This window comes from Pseudophryne corroboree, chromosome 6 (genome assembly GCF_028390025.1).
Source record: "Pseudophryne corroboree isolate aPseCor3 chromosome 6, aPseCor3.hap2, whole genome shotgun sequence".
NCBI lineage: Eukaryota > Metazoa > Chordata > Amphibia > Anura > Myobatrachidae > Pseudophryne > Pseudophryne corroboree.
The window spans coordinates 360,785,951-360,809,832 of NC_086449.1; the positions used below are offsets into that span (position 1 = coordinate 360,785,951).

Sequence of the window (23,882 nt, forward strand, 5' to 3'; positions counted from 1 at the left end):
TCTGGGAAAAACGCGGGAGTGTCTGAAGAAACGGGGGAGTGTCTGGGCGAACGCTGGGAGTGTTTGTGACGTCAAACCAGGAACGAAACTGACTGAACTGATCGCACTGGAAGAGTAAGTCTCGAGCTACTCAGAAACTGCACAGAGAAGTCTTTTCGCAATATTGCGAATCTTTCGTTCGCAATTTTGCTAAGCTAAGATTCACTCCCAGTAGGCGGCGGCTTAGCGTGTGCAAAGCTGCTAAAAGCAGCTTGCGAGCGAACAACTCGGAATGTGGGCCTATGTTGGCATGGTAATTGGTAGCTTTGTTTCGGAGTTATGTGCCAAAGTGTCTGTCCGCCATTTACAATGCGTCACCACTGTGCTCTGGAAAATGTGACAGTAGTTGAAATCTCCCTGTGTACTTGCTGGGTGGTCTAGTACATGTGGTCTGCTGGGTGGTTTGGAAATTGTAACAGTTACTTGCAGCCACCCACTAAGCAGGGATTTTTTGAAATTCGACTCCTAAGGGGGTAAAAAGGGGTAAAATGTTCCGCCCAGCAAACCTTTGCTCGGAAGAAACAGGGCACATCAGCTAATTTTTTTTTATTTGGCTTAACTGACAAATGACATCATACCCTTGGAGCAAGAGTCAAAACTTGTACAGTGGCAAACGCAGGATTTCTAGAGGGGGGTTTCCAAATGCAGTCCATAATCTCCTACTCTGTAGAACATTGGAGCAAGTGTGGGAATCTCGGGGAGCAGAAGTACCTAGTACAGACACTGGACATTATTGTTCACATTGATCTTTTTATACATTGGTTATTATATGGCATACAGTATTAATATTTAACATTATAGATGGTCTATAGTATAGGCTGTATTTAAACAATATAAATAAGTGGTCAGGAAAAGGAAAAAAAAAACATAATAAATACACAAACATGATAGAACTAGTACTGCACTTTCTAAGCACACATTCTCCCATATCATGATAAGGCTCCTGTCTTTTCTACCTGGCAGCTGCTCTCTGGTCCATTACACTGATTGAGGACTCCACTCACAGCAAACTTGGTAAATAAAGCTGCTACACTGGGCATACGTAGCAGCTCTATTCTGTACCTTAAACTGCATGATGTGACAGCAGCTCTAGTATTTGTATTATATATCATTGCTATTGTCATAATTGAAGCCACCTGGCAAGAGGAGAGGGGTTTCCGGGCAACCAGAACCCCCCCCCCCCCCCCCCCCCCACCTGCGTGTGCCTATGTTGTATGTTACAGTGGATGACAGCAGTCTTCCCAGAGCTTCGCAGTGAATGCAGGGGGTCATTCCGAGTTAATCGCTTGCTAGCAACTTTTTGCTGCAATCAGGTTAAATCTCGGCAAAACTGCGCATGCGTATGCACCGCATTGCACAGGCGCATCGTAAGGGTACAAAGAGGACCAGTGCTGGGCGATGGATTTAACGAAGAATCCATTCGCACACCCGATCGCAAGGTGATGGACAGAAAGAGGGCGTTTGTGGGTGTCAACTGACCGTTTTCTAGAGTGTTTGGAAAAACGCAGGCGTGTCCAAGCGTTTGCAGGGCGGGTGTCTGACGTCAATTTCCGGGACCAAAAAGACTGAAGTGATCGCAGCGGCTGAGTAAGTCCAGAGCTACTCAGAAACTGCAAAAAACTTTTTTGTGCCGTCAGCTGCAAAAGCGGTGACTATCTAATTGCAGCACTGCAAAAAGTTGCTAGCGAGCGATAAACTCGGAATGACCCCCGCAGATAAGCAGTGTTACCTTATGGATCTGTGTGACTGTCTCCTCCAGAGCTTCTCTGATGGGCTCCACATCAGCCATATTTCTGCAGTTTATGGCAACAAACTGTTTTTGAAAACAATTGAACAGCTTGATCTCTCTCTTCATCACATTTTCATAAAACTGATTGGCTGTAAAAGAGAAACCGGAAAGTTGTGCTGGAATGGATTATGGGGGTCATTCCGAGTTGTTCGTTCGTTGCCGATTTTCGCTATACTGCGATTAGTCGCTAACTGCGCATGCGCAAGGTTCGCAGAGCGCATGCGCTTAGTTATTTTACACAAAAGTTAGGTATTTTATAAACATCCTAGTGACATTTGGTGGACCCGTTCATTCCAAGTAAAGCATTCGTTACCTCTAAACCCAATAAAGAAAGACACGGAGACTTGAATTTGGCAGAAAAATTGCTAGCTATTTATTTGACCCTAACCATAGCAAACCTGTAAATGAAAACTTTGTTAAGATGCCGATACAGCCGGCATATGGTGGCAGCAAAAAGAACGGCTCTACTAACCTAAATTAACCGTAAAATACGAAAAATTCGAAACCATCCTAATTGTACTACAACTATCAAAAACCGGTAATAGGTGACAACTCCACCCCCACAGTGACTACCCACCGCTCCTGGGTGCCCTGCCGCTGCCTTCCCGGACGGGTGGTCAAGCGGCCAATAAGTCGATGGAGGTGAGTGCACCTAAACCAAATCAAACTGTAAATCACTACAGCTTACCATACAACCACCAACTGCCGTTCTTTTCCGCCAATAAATAGCCAACGATAAAACCAGCCAACAATTCAATGCCAAGGCACTCCGTGCCAGAAACCTTTACCAACAGGGCGGGAGGGCGGGAAGGCAATTTCACCAACAAGAGAGAGACAAGATGTCTGTCCTTCCCTATATATACTAACCCTCCCCTTTTCCCAAAGGGCTGTACTTTCCTTCCAGCTAGGTCCACCCCTCACAAGATGTTTAACTCATTCCTTTCCTATGCTGTCAATTCTCTCTCCTAAACATCCTAGTGACATTTGGTGGACCCGTTCATTCCAAGTAAAGCATTCGTTACCTCTAAACCCAATAAATAAAGACACGGAGACTTGAATTTGGCAGAAAAATTGCTAGCTATTTATTTGACCCTAACCATAGCAAACCTGTAAATGAAAACTTTGTTAAGATGCCGATACAGCCGGCATATGGTGGCAGCAAAAAGAACGGCTCTACTAACCTAAATTAACCGTAAAATACGAAAAATTCGAAACCATCCTAATTGTACTACAACTATCAAAAACCGGTAATAGGTGACAACTCCACCCCCACAGTGACTACCCACCGCTCCAGGGTGCCCTGCCGCTGCCTTCCCGGACGGGTGGTCAAGCGGCCAATAAGTCGATGGAGGTGAGTGCACCTAAACCAAATCAAACTGTAAATCACTACAGCTAACCATACAACCACCAACTGCCGTTCTTTTCCGCCAACAGCGAAAGACTCCTTCCCAGAGTCTTCGCACCGCCACCATAACCTCACCCTAACTCCAGCAACACTAGGAACAGATCCTCCAGGAAAAAACATCATCCCCTCATTGGATAGATGCACACCATCAGGCCGAAAAAGGTGACTTTGTCTCCGAACCGCATCCTAGGGTGGCGAACCACTTGGCCTCCGTGGGACAACCCACTTCGCCACCGCCCCATTCACCTTCTGCCTGGCCTCCTCAATTTCGCGACCGTCCGTCACACCTTGCCAACTCAACCTTGGCACCATCAAGAAGAACACCGATATATACAAGTGGTCCATTCCCCTTCTGCGTGGCCTCCTCAATTTCGCGACCGTCCGCCACACCTTGCCAACTCAACCTTGGCACCATCAAGGAGAACACCAATATACAACTGGTCCACTGCTGCGGCCAAAATTGCCAGATCCTGTATCATGGCCCACCACATCTCCAAAGAAGTCCTCTTCCCCAGGTCGTTGCCACCTAAATGGACAACCAACACCCTAGGGCTAACATGCTTGCTGGCCTGACTCACTAGTCTACTTCTCCACTCCGTCCACATCATCCCTTGCCAACCAAGCCAACTAATTTCTCGAGCCCTAGGAAACATCTGTGCCCCTTGCGAGGCCAAAACTGGGCGGCCCAATACACATAAGAGTGGCCAACCACCAAAATAGGCAAGTCATCTTCCAACCAACCTGAAGAGGAGGAAAAGGGGGTAAAAGTGGTTACTAATCATCTATACCATTGTTTAATTTACTGTATTAACCTGAAGGATCTGCCAAAAAGAAAAATGTTGCTGTCGTAAATTGCAGCAGTCTCGGCCAAGCCGATCTGCATGAGCAATCAGACAATTTGAAGCCTAACATGAACACACAAATGGGAAAGATGAAAATAACAAACAAAAATGGGGGGGGGGGGGAGGGAAGGGGTAAAACATGTAATAACTCAGCTGGAGGTGAAAGCATAAAGACCTGCTGAGGGACTCTGATTAAAACAGATTAGCCGAATTGTGGATTAGAATTCAGTCCGTCAAGTCAGGCAAAAAATTGCAAAATAACTCCAGACCCCCGCTGCCGGCTCATGCCAGCAACGGCGAGTAGCTAATCCCTGAGTAGGATAAAAGGGGGAAGACAAACAAACGCACAACACCATAACGTACTGAACTGTAATAACATGATTAAACGACTGGGATTGACACACAAGTACGCGCGAGCTAACATCTCATGCAACGGGGCGCATATACCGTCTGTAACTTGACGACTTCCATCGCCCCACCGCCTGGATCTCAGCCATGTAAAATCCCGTCGCCGCAGCCGACGTCGCAGCCCCTATGCGGAAGGAATGCGTCCCGAACGCAGCGGGTGGAAGGCCCAAGCTCGCAAGACAGCGACCCATCATCCCATGAAATAGATACTTCGTCACCGGCAGCCCGTATAGTGCAGCGGCTATGACCCCCGACCGTCGGGTCGTATTGCCTCATCTTGCACTGCCAACCTCACTGGGCAAATGCTCTCCTCAAGAGCCGGAACCCAGGTGACCCATTGACCTCTCCCCACTTGGTCCGTCTTAGAGCGCCGCAATCTGCAAAGCAAGGACTTCTCACCCACCACCACGTCCCCGACCAGCATGCGCGAATCCTCTCGCTTAGAAGGCGCTACCAGTTCCGAAACCCTAAAAGCCCCATGGTAAGCCATTGAGCACGCCAAAATGAAGAACAACCGTAATTCGAAACATGGATGACGCGACACCTGTAACCGCCCTGATGACATCCAGCAACAAAGCCGCCTAAATGGGCATCCTCCTGTCAGCCGGCGTCTGCGCGACTCGCGCCCATCCTTTCATCGCCTTCAACAGAATCCCGCTCTTAGCCACGTCGGGGACGCCCTTTATTCTGCTGAAAACTAAATCCTGGCTAAGTACCGGGATACCACCGCTCTGGACCTACCCGAAGCATACAGCTGACAATTAAAAGAAAACATCCTCCGATGCCCGCTCTTACCTTGCTGAATTCGTCCTTAAACAAACTCCACCTACTCGCTCCAAGCTAGCGGCTTAAGCGTGGCTGGCGCGACTGACCGCAACGCAAGACCCTCCAATCCGTCCCGATCACCTCCCAACATAACCGGGAAACTGAACACCATGTTCGTCGGCCTCCGGTGCCTACAAACAAATACTTTCCCACTGCCCTCGTGACAGAGCGTTGGAAATTCCGTTATCCAGCCCAGGCACATGCTGTGCGCGGAACCACACGTTCCGACGTAGGCCTGCCAACGGCAAATGCCCCAGCACCCACAGAAACTACCAGCGACTTCGCCTCTGATTAATTATCGCATGCGCCACTGCAGGATTGTCACATCTAACCAAGATGCTGCGATGGGCCAGCCGATCGCCCCATACCTCCAGCGCCACGATAATGTGGAAAAGCTCCAGCAGCAAAGGTCCTTCGTTAAACCTTCTCGATGCCATTCCGCCGGACACGGAGGCCGCGCACCAAAATCCCTCCAGATAGCAATCGAAACCAGAGGCACACGTTGCATTGGTGAACAGCTGCAACCTAGCGCTGCCTACTATAGGGGCCTGCCATATACCCGCCCCGTTGAAGTCCTCCAGGAACGAGGCCCATACGGCCAAATCCCTCTTAATCTCTGAGTACAATTGCACGAAACGGGTGGTCTGGCACACCCCGCAGTAGCCTTTTCTAACTTCCGGCAGAAAACCCTCGCCCATCGGGATTACGCGACAAGCAAAGTTCACCATGCCCAGCAAGGACTGCGCCTGCCACAGTGTGACCTAACGCGACCCCTCAAACCAGCAACTAGCGTCGCGGAGCTTCACCCCTTGCTCCGAGGCTGCCGACACGATCCTGCCACTGTGTCAATCTCCATCTCCAAAAAAGGACAAACAGGAGGCCGGGCCCTGTTTTATCCTCGGCCACAGGAACGCCGAAGTTGAAAAACCGCGCTCGGATGCTGAAGAGCAAGTCACCGCACTGTAAGGAATATGCCGGACCCTTGCACCGTAAGTCATAGAGGTAATGGGCAACCCCCTGACCCACCGACGACGACTGCACGCACCAATGTACAACGTACTAAACCGCTCGAAAATTGAGCATGAAACGAAACAACCATCGGCAGACCTTTGCCAATGAAATACTCCGCCCCTATCCGGCAACCCATAAAACGGAGGTTCCACTGGGCCCGCACCGCACCTCGCTCGCAACAGGCAAGCGAAACCAAACGAACACCGGAAACAAAAATCTTGTATCCGCCCTATTTGGATACCAATCCAACCACCGGCCCATCGCCTCCAAATTAATTTGCGTTGGAGCTCTGCGGAGCGCTCCCGCCCTAGGCCTGTCTCGGGTAAGTTTGCTTACCCCAGGCCCCCTGACGCCTGCCCTTGAAACCAGAGGAGGCTGGGTGGGATCCGCCACATTGCAAGCACGAGTGGCGAAAAATGACGCTGCTTGCCGAAGGAATAGGCCGCGTTGTTAAACGCGAAACATTTCCTTGATGCGCGTCTTGCCCCCCTGCACGGCGGCCGACCTACCTGGCTTGGCCGAACCGCCGTCTGCGCCGGACCCCAGGGCAGGCGACCCTGCGCGGTGCCCGTCCGCCTCCGCGTTCCGTGGCTCCTTAGCCTGTTGCGAAGCCCGAGTGACCTTGAGCCTCTTCCCCACAGACTTCCACGTCCTTACACCCAAAGTCCATGACTTGCAACCCGTCCTGCTTCTCCCTGAATTCCTGGACATATCGACGCCACTCGGAGCCCGAAGATGTGCGTTGCATGCCGTGTATGAGATGCAGGTACCGAACTATGTTCATGCACTCGTCCGGTCTATACCCCAGGTAACAAGCCGCGAAGACCCTGCTGCCCGTCTTTGCTGCCGCCGCCCTATACTCCCTCTTCGCATCCTTTGCCAAAACAAACACAAAACAAAATCCCCGTAAATCTACCTACGGCAGCTATCCTTCAGCCCACGCATAACTGCCGTGTAGTCGCAGCGAACCCCCGGGGAAATCACGGCGTTTCCTAGCCCTGCGAGCTTCCTCGCTCAGCCGTCTGCGCATCCTCTGCCTCTTCTGCCGTCCCGCCGGCCGCCTGGCGAATTTCGTCGCCCGCTTCTTCGCCCCAGTCGTAATACTAACGTCAGACGCCGGCGACGACAGAGAAGCCGAAGAGGAGGATGAAGCAGAACTACGAGGACTAGAGCACGTGTAGGAGTCCGATACGACCGTACCACCTCACCTGATATCGCCGACTGCCCCGACACGGTATCCTTCGGCGTGGCAAAACCGACGTCGTCTTCTTCGGACTCCGCCATCTCCACTTCACCGCGATCCCCTGCAGCAGAGAAAGGAGCGAAGGACCCAGAAGGCACTCACGGTGTATGCCGAGCAACTCGTGAGGAGGGCGTATCTGCCGCGCATCCCTGCCCGACCCGTCCGGGACAATGATCAAGGTCCGCATCGCCCACCCAGAGCTCCCTGCAGGCGCGGGCAACCCGCTGCGCCGCCCGCACACCGGACGCACCTGCCACTGCCGGCGTGCTAGAGCTTGCAGCTACCCCCGACAAACGGAACCTGGGACCCCGACGCCTGCCGTCCCGTCTTCCTTGGCGGGGAAAAGGGGTGCGCCCCTGAACTATGGCGAACCCATCCCCCCCCCCAAACTTCGCCTCTATCGGAGGGCTGGCAGTAGGTGCCCTCGCTTCCTGAAGCTACGCTCGCCCCCTCCCCCCGCAAACCGGAGCCACTCCGCCCGCTGGGAGGGAGCTGCGGCGAGACCGGTTAGCGGCCGCAGCAGCCCTGCGGCCGCTAACCCATTCCCTGTCCCCCCACGAGCCGCTGGATTCCTGCTCTAGGGGAGTGCCCTGAGGGGACAGAGACGTGCGGCGCTGCTGCGCGCGCGCGAACGGCGCCACCGTCGTGAGCACGGGCTCGCGCGCACCTCATGTGCGCTCCCCGACTCTTTGCCCCGCTAATTCTCTTTGAAATACTCCGCCCCCCCACTTGTACCTGCTGCCCGCCCACACAGGCCTCTTGGGTACTGCCTCATGCCAACATGCGGGGGGGGGGGGCTGCCTCCCCTCCCTCCCCCGCCCCCCGCCGGACTCCGGCTGCAGGGAAGCGAGTTGGGGAGAAAGGGAGGCTGGCGGCGCCGCTGCGCGCACTCGTGCGCGAACGGTGCCGCCGGAAGCGAGCATGGGTGCGCGCGCCTCTCGTACGCGCGACCCGCCGCTTGACCGCCCGCGAGCTCCCGGCTGCATGCACTGTTTAACCGCCGCGCGAGGCCCAGTGACAGACCTCGCGCGGCTCTCAGCCGTCTCCTGCCTGGCCCCTCCACACTGCGCGAGGGACATAAAGGAAGCCGAGAGCGGCTACACCGACGGGCGCATGCGCGCCCTCACCTGCCAGCGAACGCCCGACACCCACACCTCATATGCCGCGCTCGGAGGTGAGGGCTGTGCCCTCCCACCTCCGGGCGGCCTGCCCGAACCTCCGGCCTACCACCCGAGCCTGTGGAGGCCCCAGGGGACGGGGCCCCGTCCCCCAGGCCATCCACCCCTTCCCCGGGCCCAGCCCCACCGCCAGGTGCGCGGTGCCGGGCTGGGATACCGGCGGAACGACGAGGGCGGGCACAAGAGAAGGCTGAGGTGATCTAAAGGAGAATCACCTTGCAATGCAGGGGAGAGCTCGCAGTCTAAATTAAATGGGAAACAACAATTACAATTGGGAAGCCTGCTATGCAGCACTCACCCAACTCAATAAGGCAATTTCACCAACAAGAGAGAGACAAGATGTCTGTCCTTCCCTATATATACTAACCCTCCCCTTTTCCCAAAGGGCTGTACTTTCCTTCCAGCTAGGTCCACCCCTCACAAGATGTTTAACTCATTCCTTTCCTATGCTGTCAATTCTCTCTCCCTCACGGCATAACAAGGATTTTTAATCGCTGTGCTGATCGTAGTCTGATTGACAGGAAGTGGGTGTTTCTGGGCGGAAACTGGCCGTTTTATGGGAGTGTGCGGAAAAACGCAGGCGTTCGAGTTGCAAAACGCAGGAGTGGCTGGAGAAACGGGGGAGTGGTTGGGCAAACGCTGGGTGTGTTTGTGACATCAAACCAGGAACGAAAAGGACTGAGCTGGTCGCAATGGCTGAGTAAGTCTAGAGCTACTCAGAAACTGCTAAGAAATTTCTATTCGCAATTCTGCTAATCTTTCATTTGCAATTCTGCTATGCTAAGATACACTCCCAGAGGGCGGCGGCTTAGCGTGTGCTATGCTGCTAAAAGCAGCTAGCGAGCGAAGAACTCGGAATCACCCCCTATATGGTTACCATTTATACTCCAGATAAAGGATTACATTACACAACTGCCATTTTGCATCTGACATGATATACTGTATATTCATTACCATATAATGTTCTGTGTAGAATCCAAATATACCATGAGAAATGTTATTTTCATAAGGTTATTGAGATATTTTGAAAAACTGAATTTCTGTGTTTGTGGGCCATCAAAGACACTAAAAATCACTATATCACAAATAAGTGACCAGAGAGAAACCTACAGTATGTTGCCGGAGAGAAAACTGCCAAGCACACTCCATTGGTTGAACTGCATAAAATAATTTCACCTCCGCTTCTCATTTAGGGTGGAAATTCAGACTGGATTGCTGCAGCGGCAGCGATCACAATCTGAATTACTTTGTGGAGTGCGCACCCGCAGCGGCCGCACTGCGCGGTGCGCACCCCAGGAGCCCAGTGATATGCTATCAGCATCTCACTGGCTGCGATCGCCTCTGTCTGATTGACAGGCAGAGACAGCCGCGGGATGGGAGGGGGCGTGCCAATGGCGTTAGAACACCATTGGCGGGGCACGGTCCGGACAACGGAGGCATGTCCTTACCGTTGGGGGGGATGGACGGCGGCGGTGGCTACGTAATGTCACAGGCAGCCGCTGCAACCTGGAATACGGCGGGTAGCTTCCTGCCAGAGCGCAGGTACAAAAGCATCTCCGCCATGTGATGCTTTTGTACCTGTGCGAGTGTGCGGGGGGGGGGGGGAGTAGGAGGCAGGGACTGACATGCGGGGCGGATTAGCCCTGTGCTGGTCGTCCACCCGCATGTAAGAGTAAATGATCGTAGATGTGCTAAATTTAGCACATTTATGATCAACTCTGAATTACCCCCTAAGTTGGGCCTAATGAAAAATTTGTGAAAGCTCTGGATAATGAAGGCCAGGTTACCAGTTATCTGAAAGGAAAGTTTCAGAAGTTAAGTGAAGCAAAGCTAAAAGAAGGCATATTTGTTGGTCCCTAAGTAAGGAAACTGCTTATGGATTAAATATTTAATGCTAAATTGTAGAGATGAGCGGGTTCGGTTCCTCTGAATCCGAACCCGCCCGAACTTCATGTTTTTTCTCACGGGTCCGAGCGACTCGGATCTTCCCGCCTTGCTCGGTTAACCCGAGCGCGCCCGAACGTCATCATGACGCTGTCGGATTCTCGCGAGGTTCGGATTCTATCGCGAGACTCGGATTCTATATAAGGAGCCGCGCGTCGCCGCCATTTTCACACGTGCATTGAGATTGATAGGGAGAGGACGTGGCTGGCGTCCTCTCCATTTAGATTAGAAGAGAGAGAGTGAGATTGATTTGAGACAGAGACACTTGATTTACTGGAGCTTAGGAGTACTGTAGAGAGTGCAGAGTTTACTAGTGACTGACCACAGTGACCACCAGACAGTGCAGTTTTATTTAATATAATCCGTTCTCTGCCTGAAAAAAACGATACACAGTGACTCAGTCACATACCATATCTGTGTGCACTGCTCAGCCCAGTGTGCTGCATCATCTATGTATATATCTGACTGTGCTCACACAGCTTATAATTGTGGGGGAGACTGGGGAGCAGTGCCAGTTATAGGTTATAGCAGGAGCCAGGAGTACATATTATTAAAATTAAACAGTGCACACTTTTGCTGCAGGAGTGCCACTGCCAGTGTGACTGACCAGTGACCTGACCACACTGACCACCAGTATAGTTAGTAGTATACTATATTGTGATTGCCTGAAAAAGTTAAACACTCGTCGTGTGACTTGTGTGGTGTTTTTTTTTATTCTATAAAAAACTCATTCTGCTGACAGACAGTGTCCAGCAGGTCCGTCATTATATAATATATACCTGTCCGGCTGCAGTAGTGATATATATATATTTTTTATATCATTATTTATCATCCAGTCGCAGCAGACACAGTACGGTAGTTCACGGCTGTAGCTACCTCTGTGTCGGCACTCGGCAGTCCATCCATAATTGTATACCACCTACCCGTGGTTTTTTTTCTTTCTTCTTTATACATACTACATCTCATTATCATCCAGTCTATATTAGCAGCAGACACAGTACAGTACGGTAGTCCACGGCTGTAGCTACCTCTGTGTCGGCACTCGGCAGTCCGTCCATAATTGTATACCACCTACCCGTGGTTTTTTTTTCTTTCTTCTTTATACATACATACTACATCTCATTATCAACCAGTCTATATTAGCAGCAGACACAGTACAGTACGGTAGTCCACGGCTGTAGCTACCTCTGTGTCGGCACTCGGCAGTCCGTCCATAATTGTATACCACCTACCCGTGGTTTTTTTTTCTTTCTTCTTTATACATACATACTACATCTCATTATCAACCAGTCTATATTAGCAGCAGACACAGTACAGTACGGTAGTCCACGGCTGTAGCTACCTCTGTGTCGGCACTCGGCAGTCCATCCATAATTGTATACCACCTACCCGTGGTTTTTTTTTCTTTCTTCTTTATACATACTACATCTCATTATCATCCAGTCTATATTAGCAGCAGACACAGTACAGTACGGTAGTCCACGGCTGTAGCTACCTCTGTGTCGGCACTCGGCAGTCCGTCCATAATTGTATACCACCTACCCGTGTTTTTTTTTTCTTTCTTCTTTATACATACATACTACATCTCTTTATCAACCAGTCTATATTAGCAGCAGACACAGTACAGTACGGTAGTCCACGGCTGTAGCTACCTCTGTGTCGGCACTCGGCAGTCCGTCCATAATTGTATACCACCTACCCGTGGTTTTTTTTTCTTTCTTCTTTATACATACATACTACATCTCTTTATCAACCAGTCTATATTAGCAGCAGACACAGTACGGTAGTCCACGGCTGTAGCTACCTCTGTGTCGGCACTCGGCAGTCCGTCCATAATTGTATACTAGTATCCATCCATCTCCATTGTTTACCTGAGGTGCCTTTTAGTTGTGCCTATTAAAATATGGAGAACAAAAATGTTGAGGTTCCAAAATTAGGGAAAGATCAAGATCCACTTCCACCTCGTGCTGAAGCTGCTGCCACTAGTCATGGCCGAGACGATGAAATGCCAGCAACGTCGTCTGCCAAGGCCGATGCCCAATGTCATAGTACAGAGCATGTCAAATCCAAAACACCAAATATCAGTAAAAAAAGGACTCCAAAACCTAAAATAAAATTGTCGGAGGAGAAGCGTAAACTTGCCAATATGCCATTTACCACACGGAGTGGCAAGGAACGGCTGAGGCCCTGGCCTATGTTCATGGCTAGTGGTTCAGCTTCACATGAGGATGGAGGCACTCAGCCTCTCGCTAGAAAAATGAAAAGACTCAAGCTGGCAAAAGCAGTAGCACCGCAAAGAACTGTGCGTTCTTCGAAATCCCAAATCCACAAGGAGAGTCCAATTGTGTCGGTTGCGATGCCTGACCTTCCCAACACTGGACGTGAAGAGCATGCGCCTTCCACCATTTGCACGCCCCCTGCAAGTGCTGGAAGGAGCACCCGCAGTCCAGTTCCTGATAGTCAGATTGAAGATGTCAGTGTTGAAGTACACCAGGATGAGGAGGATATGGGTGTTGCTGGCGCTGGGGAGGAAATTGACCAGGAGGATTCTGATGGTGAGGTGGTTTGTTTAAGTCAGGCACCCGGGGAGACACCTGTTGTCCGTGGGAGGAATATGGCCGTTGACATGCCTGGTGAAAATACCAAAAAAATCAGCTCTTCGGTGTGGAACTATTTCAACAGAAATGCGGACAACAGGTGTCAAGCCGTGTGTTCCCTTTGTCAAGCTGTAATAAGTAGGGGTAAGGACGTTAACCACCTCGGAACATCCTCCCTTATACGTCACCTGCAGCGCATTCATAATAAGTCAGTGACAAGTTCAAAAACTTTGGGTGACAGCGGAAGCAGTCCACTGACCAGTAAATCCCTTCCTCTTGTAACCAAGCTCACGCAAACCACCCCACCAACTCCCTCAGTGTCAATTTCCTCCTTCCCCAGGAATGCCAATAGTCCTGCAGGCCATGTCACTGGCAATTCTGACGATTCCTCTCCTGCCTGGGATTCCTCCGATGCATCCTTGCGTGTAACGCCTACTGCTGCTGGCGCTGCTGTTGTTGCTGCTGGGAGTCGATGGTCATCCCAGAGGGGAAGTCGTAAGACCACTTTTACTACTTCCACCAAGCAATTGACTGTCCAACAGTCCTTTGCGAGGAAGATGAAATATCACAGCAGTCATCCTACTGCAAAGCGGATAACTGAGGCCTTGGCATCCTGGGTGGTGAGAAACGTGGTTCCGGTATCCATCATTACTGCAGAGCCAACTAGAGACTTGTTGGAGGTACTGTGTCCCCGGTACCAAATACCATCTAGGTTCCATTTCTCTAGGCAGGCGATACCGAAAATGTACACAGACCTCAGAAAAAGAGTCACCAGTGTCCTAAAAAATGCAGCTGTACCCAATGTCCACTTAACCACGGACATGTGGACAAGTGGAGCAGGGCAGGGTCAGGACTATATGACTGTGACAGCCCACTGGGTAGATGTATGGACTCCCGCCGCAAGAACAGCAGCGGCGGCACCAGTAGCAGCATCTCGCAAACGCCAACTCTTTCCTAGGCAGGCTACGCTTTGTATCACCGGTTTCCAGAATACGCACACAGCTGAAAACCTCTTACGGCAACTGAGGAAGATCATCGCGGAATGGCTTACCCCAATTGGACTCTCCTGTGGATTTGTGGCATCGGACAACGCCAGCAATATTGTGTGTGCATTAAATATGGGCAAATTCCAGCACGTCCCATGTTTTGCACATACCTTGAATTTGGTGGTGCAGAATTATTTAAAAAACGACAGGGGCGTGCAAGAGATGCTGTCGGTGGCCAGAAGAATTGCGGGACACTTTCGGCGTACAGGCACCACGTACAGAAGACTGGAGCACCACCAAAAACTACTGAACCTGCCCTGCCATCATCTGAAGCAAGAAGTGGTAACGAGGTGGAATTCAACCCTCTATATGCTTCAGAGGTTGGAGGAGCAGCAAAAGGCCATTCAAGCCTATACAATTGAGCACGATATAGGAGGTGGAATGCACCTGTCTCAAGCGCAGTGGAGAATGATTTCAACGTTGTGCAAGGTTCTGATGCCCTTTGAACTTGCCACACGTGAAGTCAGTTCAGACACTGCCAGCCTGAGTCAGGTCATTCCCCTCATCAGGCTTTTGCAGAAGAAGCTGGAGACATTGAAGGAGGAGCTAACACGGAGCGATTCCGCTAGGCATGTGGGACTTGTGGATGGAGCCCTTAATTCGCTTAACAAGGATTCACGGGTGGTCAATCTGTTGAAATCAGAGCACTACATTTTGGCCACCATGCTCGATCCTAGATTTAAAGCCTACCTTGGATCTCTCTTTCCGGCAGACATAAGTCTGCTGGGGTTGAAAGACCTGCTGGTGAGAAAATTGTCAAGTCAAGCGGAACGCGACCTGTCAACATCTCCTCCTTCACATTCTCCCGCAACTGGGGGTGCGAGGAAAAGGCTCAGAATTCCGAGCCCACCCGCTGGCGGTGATGCAGGGCAGTCTGGAGCGACTGCTGATGCTGACATCTGGTCCGGACTGAAGGACCTGACAACGATTACGGACATGTCGTCTACTGTCACTGCATATGATTCTCTCCCCATTGAAAGAATGGTGGAGGATTATATGAGTGACCGCATCCAAGTAGGCACGTCACACAGTCCGTACTTATACTGGCAGGAAAAAGAGGCAATTTGGAGGCCCTTGCACAAACTGGCTTTATTCTACCTAAGTTGCCCTCCCACAAGTGTGTACTCCGAAAGAGTGTTTAGTGCCGCCGCTCACCTTGTCAGCAATCGGCGTACGAGGTTACATCCAGAAAATGTGGAGAAGATGATGTTCATTAAAATTAATTATAATCAATTCCTCCGCGGAGACATTGACCAGCAGCAATTGCCTCCACAAAGTACACAGGGAGCTGAGATGGTGGATTCCAGTGGGGACGAATTGATAATCTGTGAGGAGGGGGATGTACACGGTGATATATCGGAGGATGATGATGAGGTGGACATCTTGCCTCTGTAGAGCCAGTTTGTGCAAGGAGAGATTAATTGCTTCTTTTTTGGGGGGGGTCCAAACCAACCCGTCATTTCAGTCACAGTCGTGTGGCAGACCCTGTCACTGAAATGATGGGTTGGTTAAAGTGTGCATGTCCTGTTTTGTTTATACAACATAAGGGTGGGTGGGAGGGCCCAAGGACAATTCCATCTTGCACCTCTTTTTTCTTTTATTTTTCTTTGCGTCATGTGCTGTTTGGGGAGGGTTTTTTGGAAGGGCCATCCTACGTGACACTGCAGTGCCACTCCTAGATGGGCCCGGTGTTTGTGTCGGCCACTAGGGTTGCTTATCTTACTCACACAGTCAGCTACCTCATTGCGCCTCTTTTTTTCTTTGCGTCATGTGCTGTTTGGGGAGGGTTTTTTGGAAGGGCCATCCTGCGTGACACTGCAGTGCCACTCCTAGATGGGCCCGGTGTTTGTGTCGGCCACTAGGGTCGCTTATCTTACTCACACAGTCAGCTACCTCATTGCGCCTCTTTTTTTCTTTGCGTCATGTGCTGTTTGGGGAGGGTTTTTTGGAAGGGACATCCTGCGTGACACTGCAGTGCCACTCCTAGATGGGCTCGGTGTTTGTGTCGGCCACTAGGGTCGCTTATCTTACTCACACAGTCAGCTACCTCATTGCGCCTCTTTTTTTCTTTGCGTCATGTGCTGTTTGGGGAGGGTTTTTTGGAAGGGACATCCTGCGTGACACTGCAGTGCCACTCCTAGATGGGCCCGGTGTTTGTGTCGGCCACTAGGGTCGCTAATCTTACTCACACAGTCAGCTACCTCATTGCGCCTCTTTTTTTCTTTGCGTCATGTGCTGTTTGGGGAGGGTTTTTTGGAAGGGACATCCTGCGTGACACTGCAGTGCCACTCCTAGATGGGCCCGGTGTTTGTGTCGGCCACTAGGGTCGCTTATCTTAAGGGGGGTACTCACGGGAGAGATGTGTGCTGAGCGATCTTAACACAGACCGCTCAGCACACATCTCTCACCCCGCTCAGCACAGCGCGATGTGCTGAGCAGGGGGAAAGCCGACGGGGGGCCGCTCACTTCACACAACGGTGAAGTGAGCGACCCGCTAGATTGAGCCTGCATGCAGCTCAATCTAGCATCGGCGATAGCGATGCGCGGGGCCGCGCATCGCTATCGCTGGAGAGCATACACACGGCAGATCCGTGCTTAAAATCTAAGCAATCTAGCAAGATTGCTTAGATTTTAAGCACGGATCTCTCCGTGTGTACCCCCCTTTACTCACACAGTGACCTCGGTGCAAATTTTAGGACTAAAAATAATATTGTGAGGTGTGAGGTATTCAGAATAGACTGAAAATGAGTGGAAATTATGGTTTTTGAGGTTAATAATACTTTGGGATCAAAATGACCCCCAAATTCTATGATTTAAGCTGTTTTTTAGGGTTTTTTGAAAAAAACACCCGAATCCAAAACACACCCGAATCCGACAAAAAAAATTCGGTGAGGTTTTGCCAAAACGCGGTCGAACCCAAAACACGGCCGCGGAACCGAACCGAAAACCAAAACCCGAAAAATTTCAGGCGCTCATCACTACTAAATTGACGGAAATTGCGTCTGCTGCTTGGTTCTCCTTCAAGGCTGCTGTGGGTGGATTTATAGGGAACAGAAAAGAGGCCAACTATGGGCCAAATGTAATGAAGTGCGAATTTGCACAAATGTGCGAGTTTAGCGCTAAACTCACACATTTTGCAAAGTCGACCAATGTAATGGGGTGTGGAAACATGCAAAATCGCATGTTTCCTGCATTTCCTAAACTCGCGATGACAAAACTCGCATCCAGATGTTTTGCCAATGCAAACATACAACTCGGGCAATGTATAGGATGAGAGTTTACAACTTGCACCTAAAACATTACCAAAATCTCGCCAATAAATAGACCAGCTCCTGGCTGGCGAGATTGACAGACGCATTGCACAGATCAGTGATATCCATGCATGCTTCTGGCTGTAAAGTGTTTACATAGTAAAAAAAAGTAAAAAAAAAAAGACGTGCAAGTCCCCCCAAAAGAATAACCAGCCCCGGGCTCTTGGACCAGTCCTGGTTCCAAAAATATGGGGGGTAACAGACATAGGGGTCTCCCGTATTTTTGGAAACAGCACCAGACTCCACTAGCCAGGGAGGTAATGCCGCAGCCAGGGGACACTTTTATACAAATCCCTGCGGCCGCAGCATCACCCCCAAACTAGTCACCCCTGGCTGGGATTCCCTGGGGGAGTGGGGACCCCCCCAATAAAGGGGTACATGGAGAACCACAAGTACTAGCCTGCGGGGCACTAAAGGGCCTGCTGGTACCTGTCGTTCCACAACAAGAGAAATAGTCAATTAAAGACAATACACCCACACTGTGACAGTATAACTCTAATAAATTACAGTTGCCCAAGAAAGTGTGAGAAGGTGCAAGTTGGAATGTGCCTAAAAACTTGCACACCATTACATCCCGCCCTACCTGTCCATCGTGAATTAACTATTGGACAACTACAAGAATATGGGTTGTAGAATGTCACTTAAAAATATTTTTTTACTTTCTCAAGTAGACTTTTTTCCTGACATCCTGGGTAGTGTACGTGCTGAACAGGGGGAACGTTTTCACCAAGACATTCTGACAATGGAGCATCGTTAGCAAGGACACTGGGACCCTGCAGTGATTGGGGGAGACAGTGCCGTAACTAGCTATTTTAGCGTTGTGTGCAAGAAACGGCATTGGCGCAACCCCCCTACGCAAGACAGGAGCAGTGTGCGCCGCAGGCGAATGAAAAATCTATAGGGGCGTGGCTTCATGGGGAAGGGGCGTGGCCACAAAATAATGCCAGTTCATACTACGGTGCATAGTAGTCTCCATTATTCAAATTACGCTGCACAGTAGCGCCACTACACCAGGTAGAGCCCCTTTTTACACATTACGGTAGATGGCGTCCCCCTTTTTACACATTACGGCAGACAGCGTACCCTTTTTTACACATTATGGCAGACAGCGTCCCCCTTTTTACACATTATGGCAGACAGCGTCCCCTTTTTACACATTACGGCAGACAGTGTCCCCTTTTTACACATTACGGCAGACAGCATCCCCCTTTTTACACATTACGGCAGACAGCGTCCTCTTTTTACACATTACGGCAGACAGCGTCCCACTTATTACATATTACAGCAGACAGCGTCCCCCGTTTTACACATTACGGCAGACAGTCCCCCTTAGTACACATTACGGCAGACAGCGTCCCCCTTATTACACATTACAGCAGACAGGGTCCCCCTTATTACACATTACGGCAGACAGCGTCCCCTTTTTGTACACATTATGGCAGACAGCGTCCCCCTTTTTACACATTACGGCAGCCAGTCCCCCTTTTTACACATTGCGGCAGACAGACACGAGAGAGAGAGAAAGACAGAAAGAGAGAGAGAGAGATATATACTTACCAGTGCCGTAACTAGACATTTAAGCGATGTGTGCAAGAAACGGCATCGGTGCACCCCCCCCCCTTCCCCACTTTATGTAAAACAGGGGCAGTGCGTGACGTATAAAATATATAGGGGCATGGCTTCATGGGGAAAGGTTCTGGCCACAAAATAATACCAATTCATACAACGGTGCACAGTAGTCTCCATTATTCAAATTACTCCGCACAGTAGCGCCACTACACCAGGTAGAGCCCTTATTACACATTACGGCAGCCAGCGTCACCTTTTTACACCTTACGGCAGACAGCGTCCCCTTTTTTACACATTACGGCAGACAGTCCCCCTTTTTTACACATTACGGCAGACAGTCCTCCTTTTTTACACATTACGGCAGGCAGCGTCCCCTTTTTTTACACATTACGGCAGACAGTCCCCTTTTGTACACATTACGGCAGACAGTCCCCCTTTTGTACACATTACGGCAGGCAGTCCCCTTTTTTTACACATTACGGCAGACAGTGTCCCCTTTTTACACATTACGGCAGACAGTGTCCCCTTTTTACACATTACGGCAGACAGCATCCCCTTTTTACACATTACGGCAGACAGCGTCCCCCTTTTTACTCAGTATGGCAGGCCAGGCACATAAGTACATACCAGATGGCCAGAGGCGGAAGAAACGATGGTGCCCCCCTCCCCCACACACATAACCACCTATATACATATATGCACAGTGCACACAGCCACATATATATATATATACACACACTCAGCCACACACACATACACACGCACACGCACTCATATACAGGCAAAGCCAAATATGTACACTCTTACTCTTTATCCCGCCCCGGCAGTGTCCCCTGTCAGTCCCCTCTCTTCTTACCAGTTCCTCCTCATGCAGACGCTGCTGGACCAGCCTCTGTGTGCGGGAGCCGCTGCCGCTGCTGGACCTGCCTCTGCTGCGTGTACTGAGGCGGGAGCCGGAGAGTGGGTACAGGGTCCATCCACCCGGTGGTTATAAAGCGGGAGCCAGGCAGCCGGAGTGTCAGGACGCAACCAGTGGGGGGACAGGTGGAGGGTGCCGGGCAGCAGGGGCACAGGAGGCGGGTGCCGGGCTGCGGAACACAGGAGAGGAGGCGGAAGCTGTGCAGCAGGGGGACCCGCGGCGGGCAGCAAAGGGACAGGCGGCGGGTGCCGGGCTGCGGAACACAGGAGAGGAGGCGGAAGCCGGGCAGCAGGGGGACAGGCGGCGGCGGGCAGCAAGTGGACAGGCGGCGGGTGCCGGGCTGTGGAACACAGGAGAGGAGGTGGAAGCCGGGCAGCAGGGGGACAGGAGGCGGGAGCCGGGCAGCAGGGGGACAGGAGGCGGGTACCGGGCAGCAGGGGGACAGGCTGTGGAACACAGGAGAGGAGGCGGAAGCCGGGTAGCTGGGGGACAGATGGTGGGAGCCGGGCAGCAGGGGGACAGGAGGCGGGTGCCGGGCAGCAGGGGGACGGGCTGTGGAACACAGGAAAGGAGGCGGAAGCCGGGTAGCAGGGGGACAGGCAGCGGGATCCGGGCAGCAGGGGGACAGGAGGCATGCACAGGCGGCATGTAATGAGTCAGTTTGACTCATTACAATGCGCTGACAGTTGCGCCCTCAGGGTGACTGCGCTGTGTGCCAGGCACCGCTGGCACACACGTAGTTACGGCCCTGGGGGGAAACTAGTGCTGGTTTCTTTTAGAGAGGCCAATAAGACACTGTACAGACAGAAAACGTCAACATCTTATTTCCCCTAATGCCTCTGCCTGACCCTAGTGCCCAGAGCTACAGTACTGCTAGCTACAGAGGAGGGGGCCCAGACGGAGCCTGCACACGGGCCTTCTCCTCTCTAGATACGCCCCTGGTTATAACGTAACCTTCTGCTGTAGATGGATTGCGATCCTCAACAAGAGCTCCATGTATTTACTTTTCTGCTGCGGGGTACACTGGGCTCCACAAGGAATGGACAATGGGGTGTAGAGTAGGATCTTGATCCGAGGCACCAACAGGCTAAAAGCTTTGACCTTCTTCCCAGAATGCACAGCGCCGCCTCCTATATCACCCCGCCTCCCTGCACAGGATCTCAGTTTTGTAGTTGGTGCTGCAGTAGCAAGCACTTAACAGAGGGGCTGCTCCAAACAGCCCTAAAAAGAACCTTTTTTCTGAGGAAAAAAGTGAAGACTTTAAGGGCAGCAGCAGTGTTACATGTCAGTGGCCATTCACGGCTGCAGCTCCGGCTCTCCCCAGCGGCGCTGTACACTCCCGAGCCCTGGTTGCCGGGTAACTACAGCAGGAGGCTTCGGTTTTCTTCTTGTCAGGCACACACGACGGGGGCTCTCCGGGATCGCGTGACCGTGCTTCGGGAGGAGGTAAGTGGGTCCCGCTTGTGGGACCCGGTCTTTATCGCGTTCCGGCGCGGTCAGTGGGAGGCGGGCCGCGCACGCTGGCGGTGGACACTGTGGCAGTACAGGCGATCCCACTAGATCACCAGGGCATGGGACAGGTCAGGTTTTCTCTATAAGCCATTTTATTAGAGCCCGCAGTACCCGGTGGTTTTGCCAGCAGGGGGATAGAGCTTGGACCTGAAGCCCCTCCCCCAGCCCCAGGGCGCCATTTTCTGCAAATGTTCCCGCCCTGGAGCTGCATATCTGTCTCTCCCTCACTCCCTGGCAGTGTCTGCAGCGACATTATCCCTCAGCTCACTGTTCCTGGGAATGCTTGGGCAAATCCTCCTATGTAAAGCCGCCTGGTTGTCAGTGCTGTGACTTTACAAGACACTTAAGTATTCTACCTGCCTTTTTTAGTCAGTGTTAGTAAAGAAAGAGTGCACTTAGTCAGGGTTTCCTAGTACAATTACCCTGTGATATACATCCAGTTCTTACTGTGTACTGTTATATCTATTGTTATATAGCTGTGTAAGCTAGTCCAGTGCAGTATTATTGTTAGTAATAACCACTGCATTGTACAGACTGTGACTATTTGTGTGTGCATTTGATAGCTGAGTGGTGTCCATTTAGTGTCTTTCACTCAACCTGCTATCCCTATATTCTATAACCTGAGGGGGCTTGGTGCATCAAGTTTTATCTAATATAGGATTTTCACAAAGATATACTGTATTACGTATTTTTCTCTGTGATTTAGTCACCATATCTCTCCTTTATCTCTGCTGGTGCTGACTACACTGCGTAGGGGTTTGGGCTAGAGGTATTGTGCTGCTGACAAATTGTACTCTGTTACCTGATACTGCAAGTTATATCATGTCTGCTTCTGAGGGTAACGGTTTTGGGGCTGAACACACTGCCGGTGTTGCTGCAGATACCTATGAGGAGAATATAGCAGCTTTGGGCTCTGGTTCTGGGGGTTCCTTGCCAAATAATGACCCGCCGTGGGCCGCTTTTTCCACGCTTCTGCATACGCTAGTTCATAAACTAACACCCCCTATGGGACCCCCAATGCCGGTGCCGGAAGATTTATCTGCTCAAATAAAGAAGTTGAACCAGTCCCTGACTACTAAAAAGTCTGACCGTCGCTCTCCTACGTCCAAGGGGTCCTCTAAGCGAGCGCTTGTCTCCTCACAATCCACTGCTGTCACTGACACCTCGTCGGATGAAGACGGCACTTACACTGACCCCACAGGTTCTGACTCAGATATGGCTGATGGGGAGGGTGGTTCACATGTGGATGTTCCTGATCTTTTGGAGGCTATTAAGTTAATTTTGCAGATTACGGATGATCCCGAGCTATCCGTTCCTCCTAAGAAACCAGATAGGTTCAAGCGTTCAAGCGTCAGAAGGTGATTAAACAAGTTTAACCTCACTCTGACCACCTGGTGGATATATGTCAGGAGCCCTGGGAAAACCCGGGTACGAAGTTTGTGCCTCAAAAGAAGATGCTGGCTCGCTATCCCCTCGCGCCGGAGCTGTCTAAGAATTGGGAAACGCCTCCTCCAGTGGACTCACATGTGGCTAGGATGGTGGTTTCCTCAGCTCTACCGGTCACCACCGTCACGTCTCTAAAAGAGCCTACGGATAAACGTGTTGAGGGTTGTCTGAAAGCGATTTACACCCTCACGGGTGCTGCACAAAGGCCCACTATTGCAGCTACTTGGGCTGCAGAGGCCATTGAAGCATGGGCCTTGGAGTTAGATGCTGAAATCTCCTCTGACCATGCTAGACAATGCTTGTCCTATATTGTCACAGCTTCTCGTTATATTAAAGAGGCGGCTTCTGATGCCGGTATCCTGGCAGCCAAGGCCTCTACTATGTCAGTCCTGGCTCACCGGATATTGTGGCTGAGATCCTGGTCTGTGGATCTGGACTGTAGAAAAACCCTAGAGGTACTCCCTTTTAAGGGAGATATTCTGTTTGGGGAGGATTTAAATAAGATTGTGGCTGACTTGGCTACTGCCAAAACTGCCTGTCTGCCAAGTACTGCTCCTTCTGTGTCGAAGGCTAAAGGTACTTCCTTTCGCCCCTTTCGTCCTTCAGGTAAAGCAAAAGGTCAGGCGTACAACAAGCAGGCCCGCACTTCCAAACCTGGTAAGCCTAAGCCCAAAAGAGCCTGGGCGACCCGTCAGCCAGCTTCCAAGACAGATAAGCCTGCTGAATGACGGGGTGGGCCTCCCTCTGGGGGATCCCAGGGTGGGGGGCCGGCTTCTAGGGTATAGGAATGGTTGAAGA

The 23,882-nt window shown here is 51.2% G+C and overlaps 1 protein-coding gene across 1 annotated transcript in view; it reads right to left on the reverse strand.

The window, feature by feature from the left end:
• The window catches only part of LOC134932324 (uncharacterized), a 176,556-nt gene that overhangs the window by 36,726 nt on the left and 115,948 nt on the right, over positions 1–23,882 (reverse strand). The window contains exon 13 of the mRNA XM_063926646.1: positions 1,769–1,917. Within this exon, the coding sequence (XP_063782716.1) occupies positions 1,769–1,917 (149 nt within the window). The remainder of the gene's footprint in view (positions 1–1,768; positions 1,918–23,882) is intronic.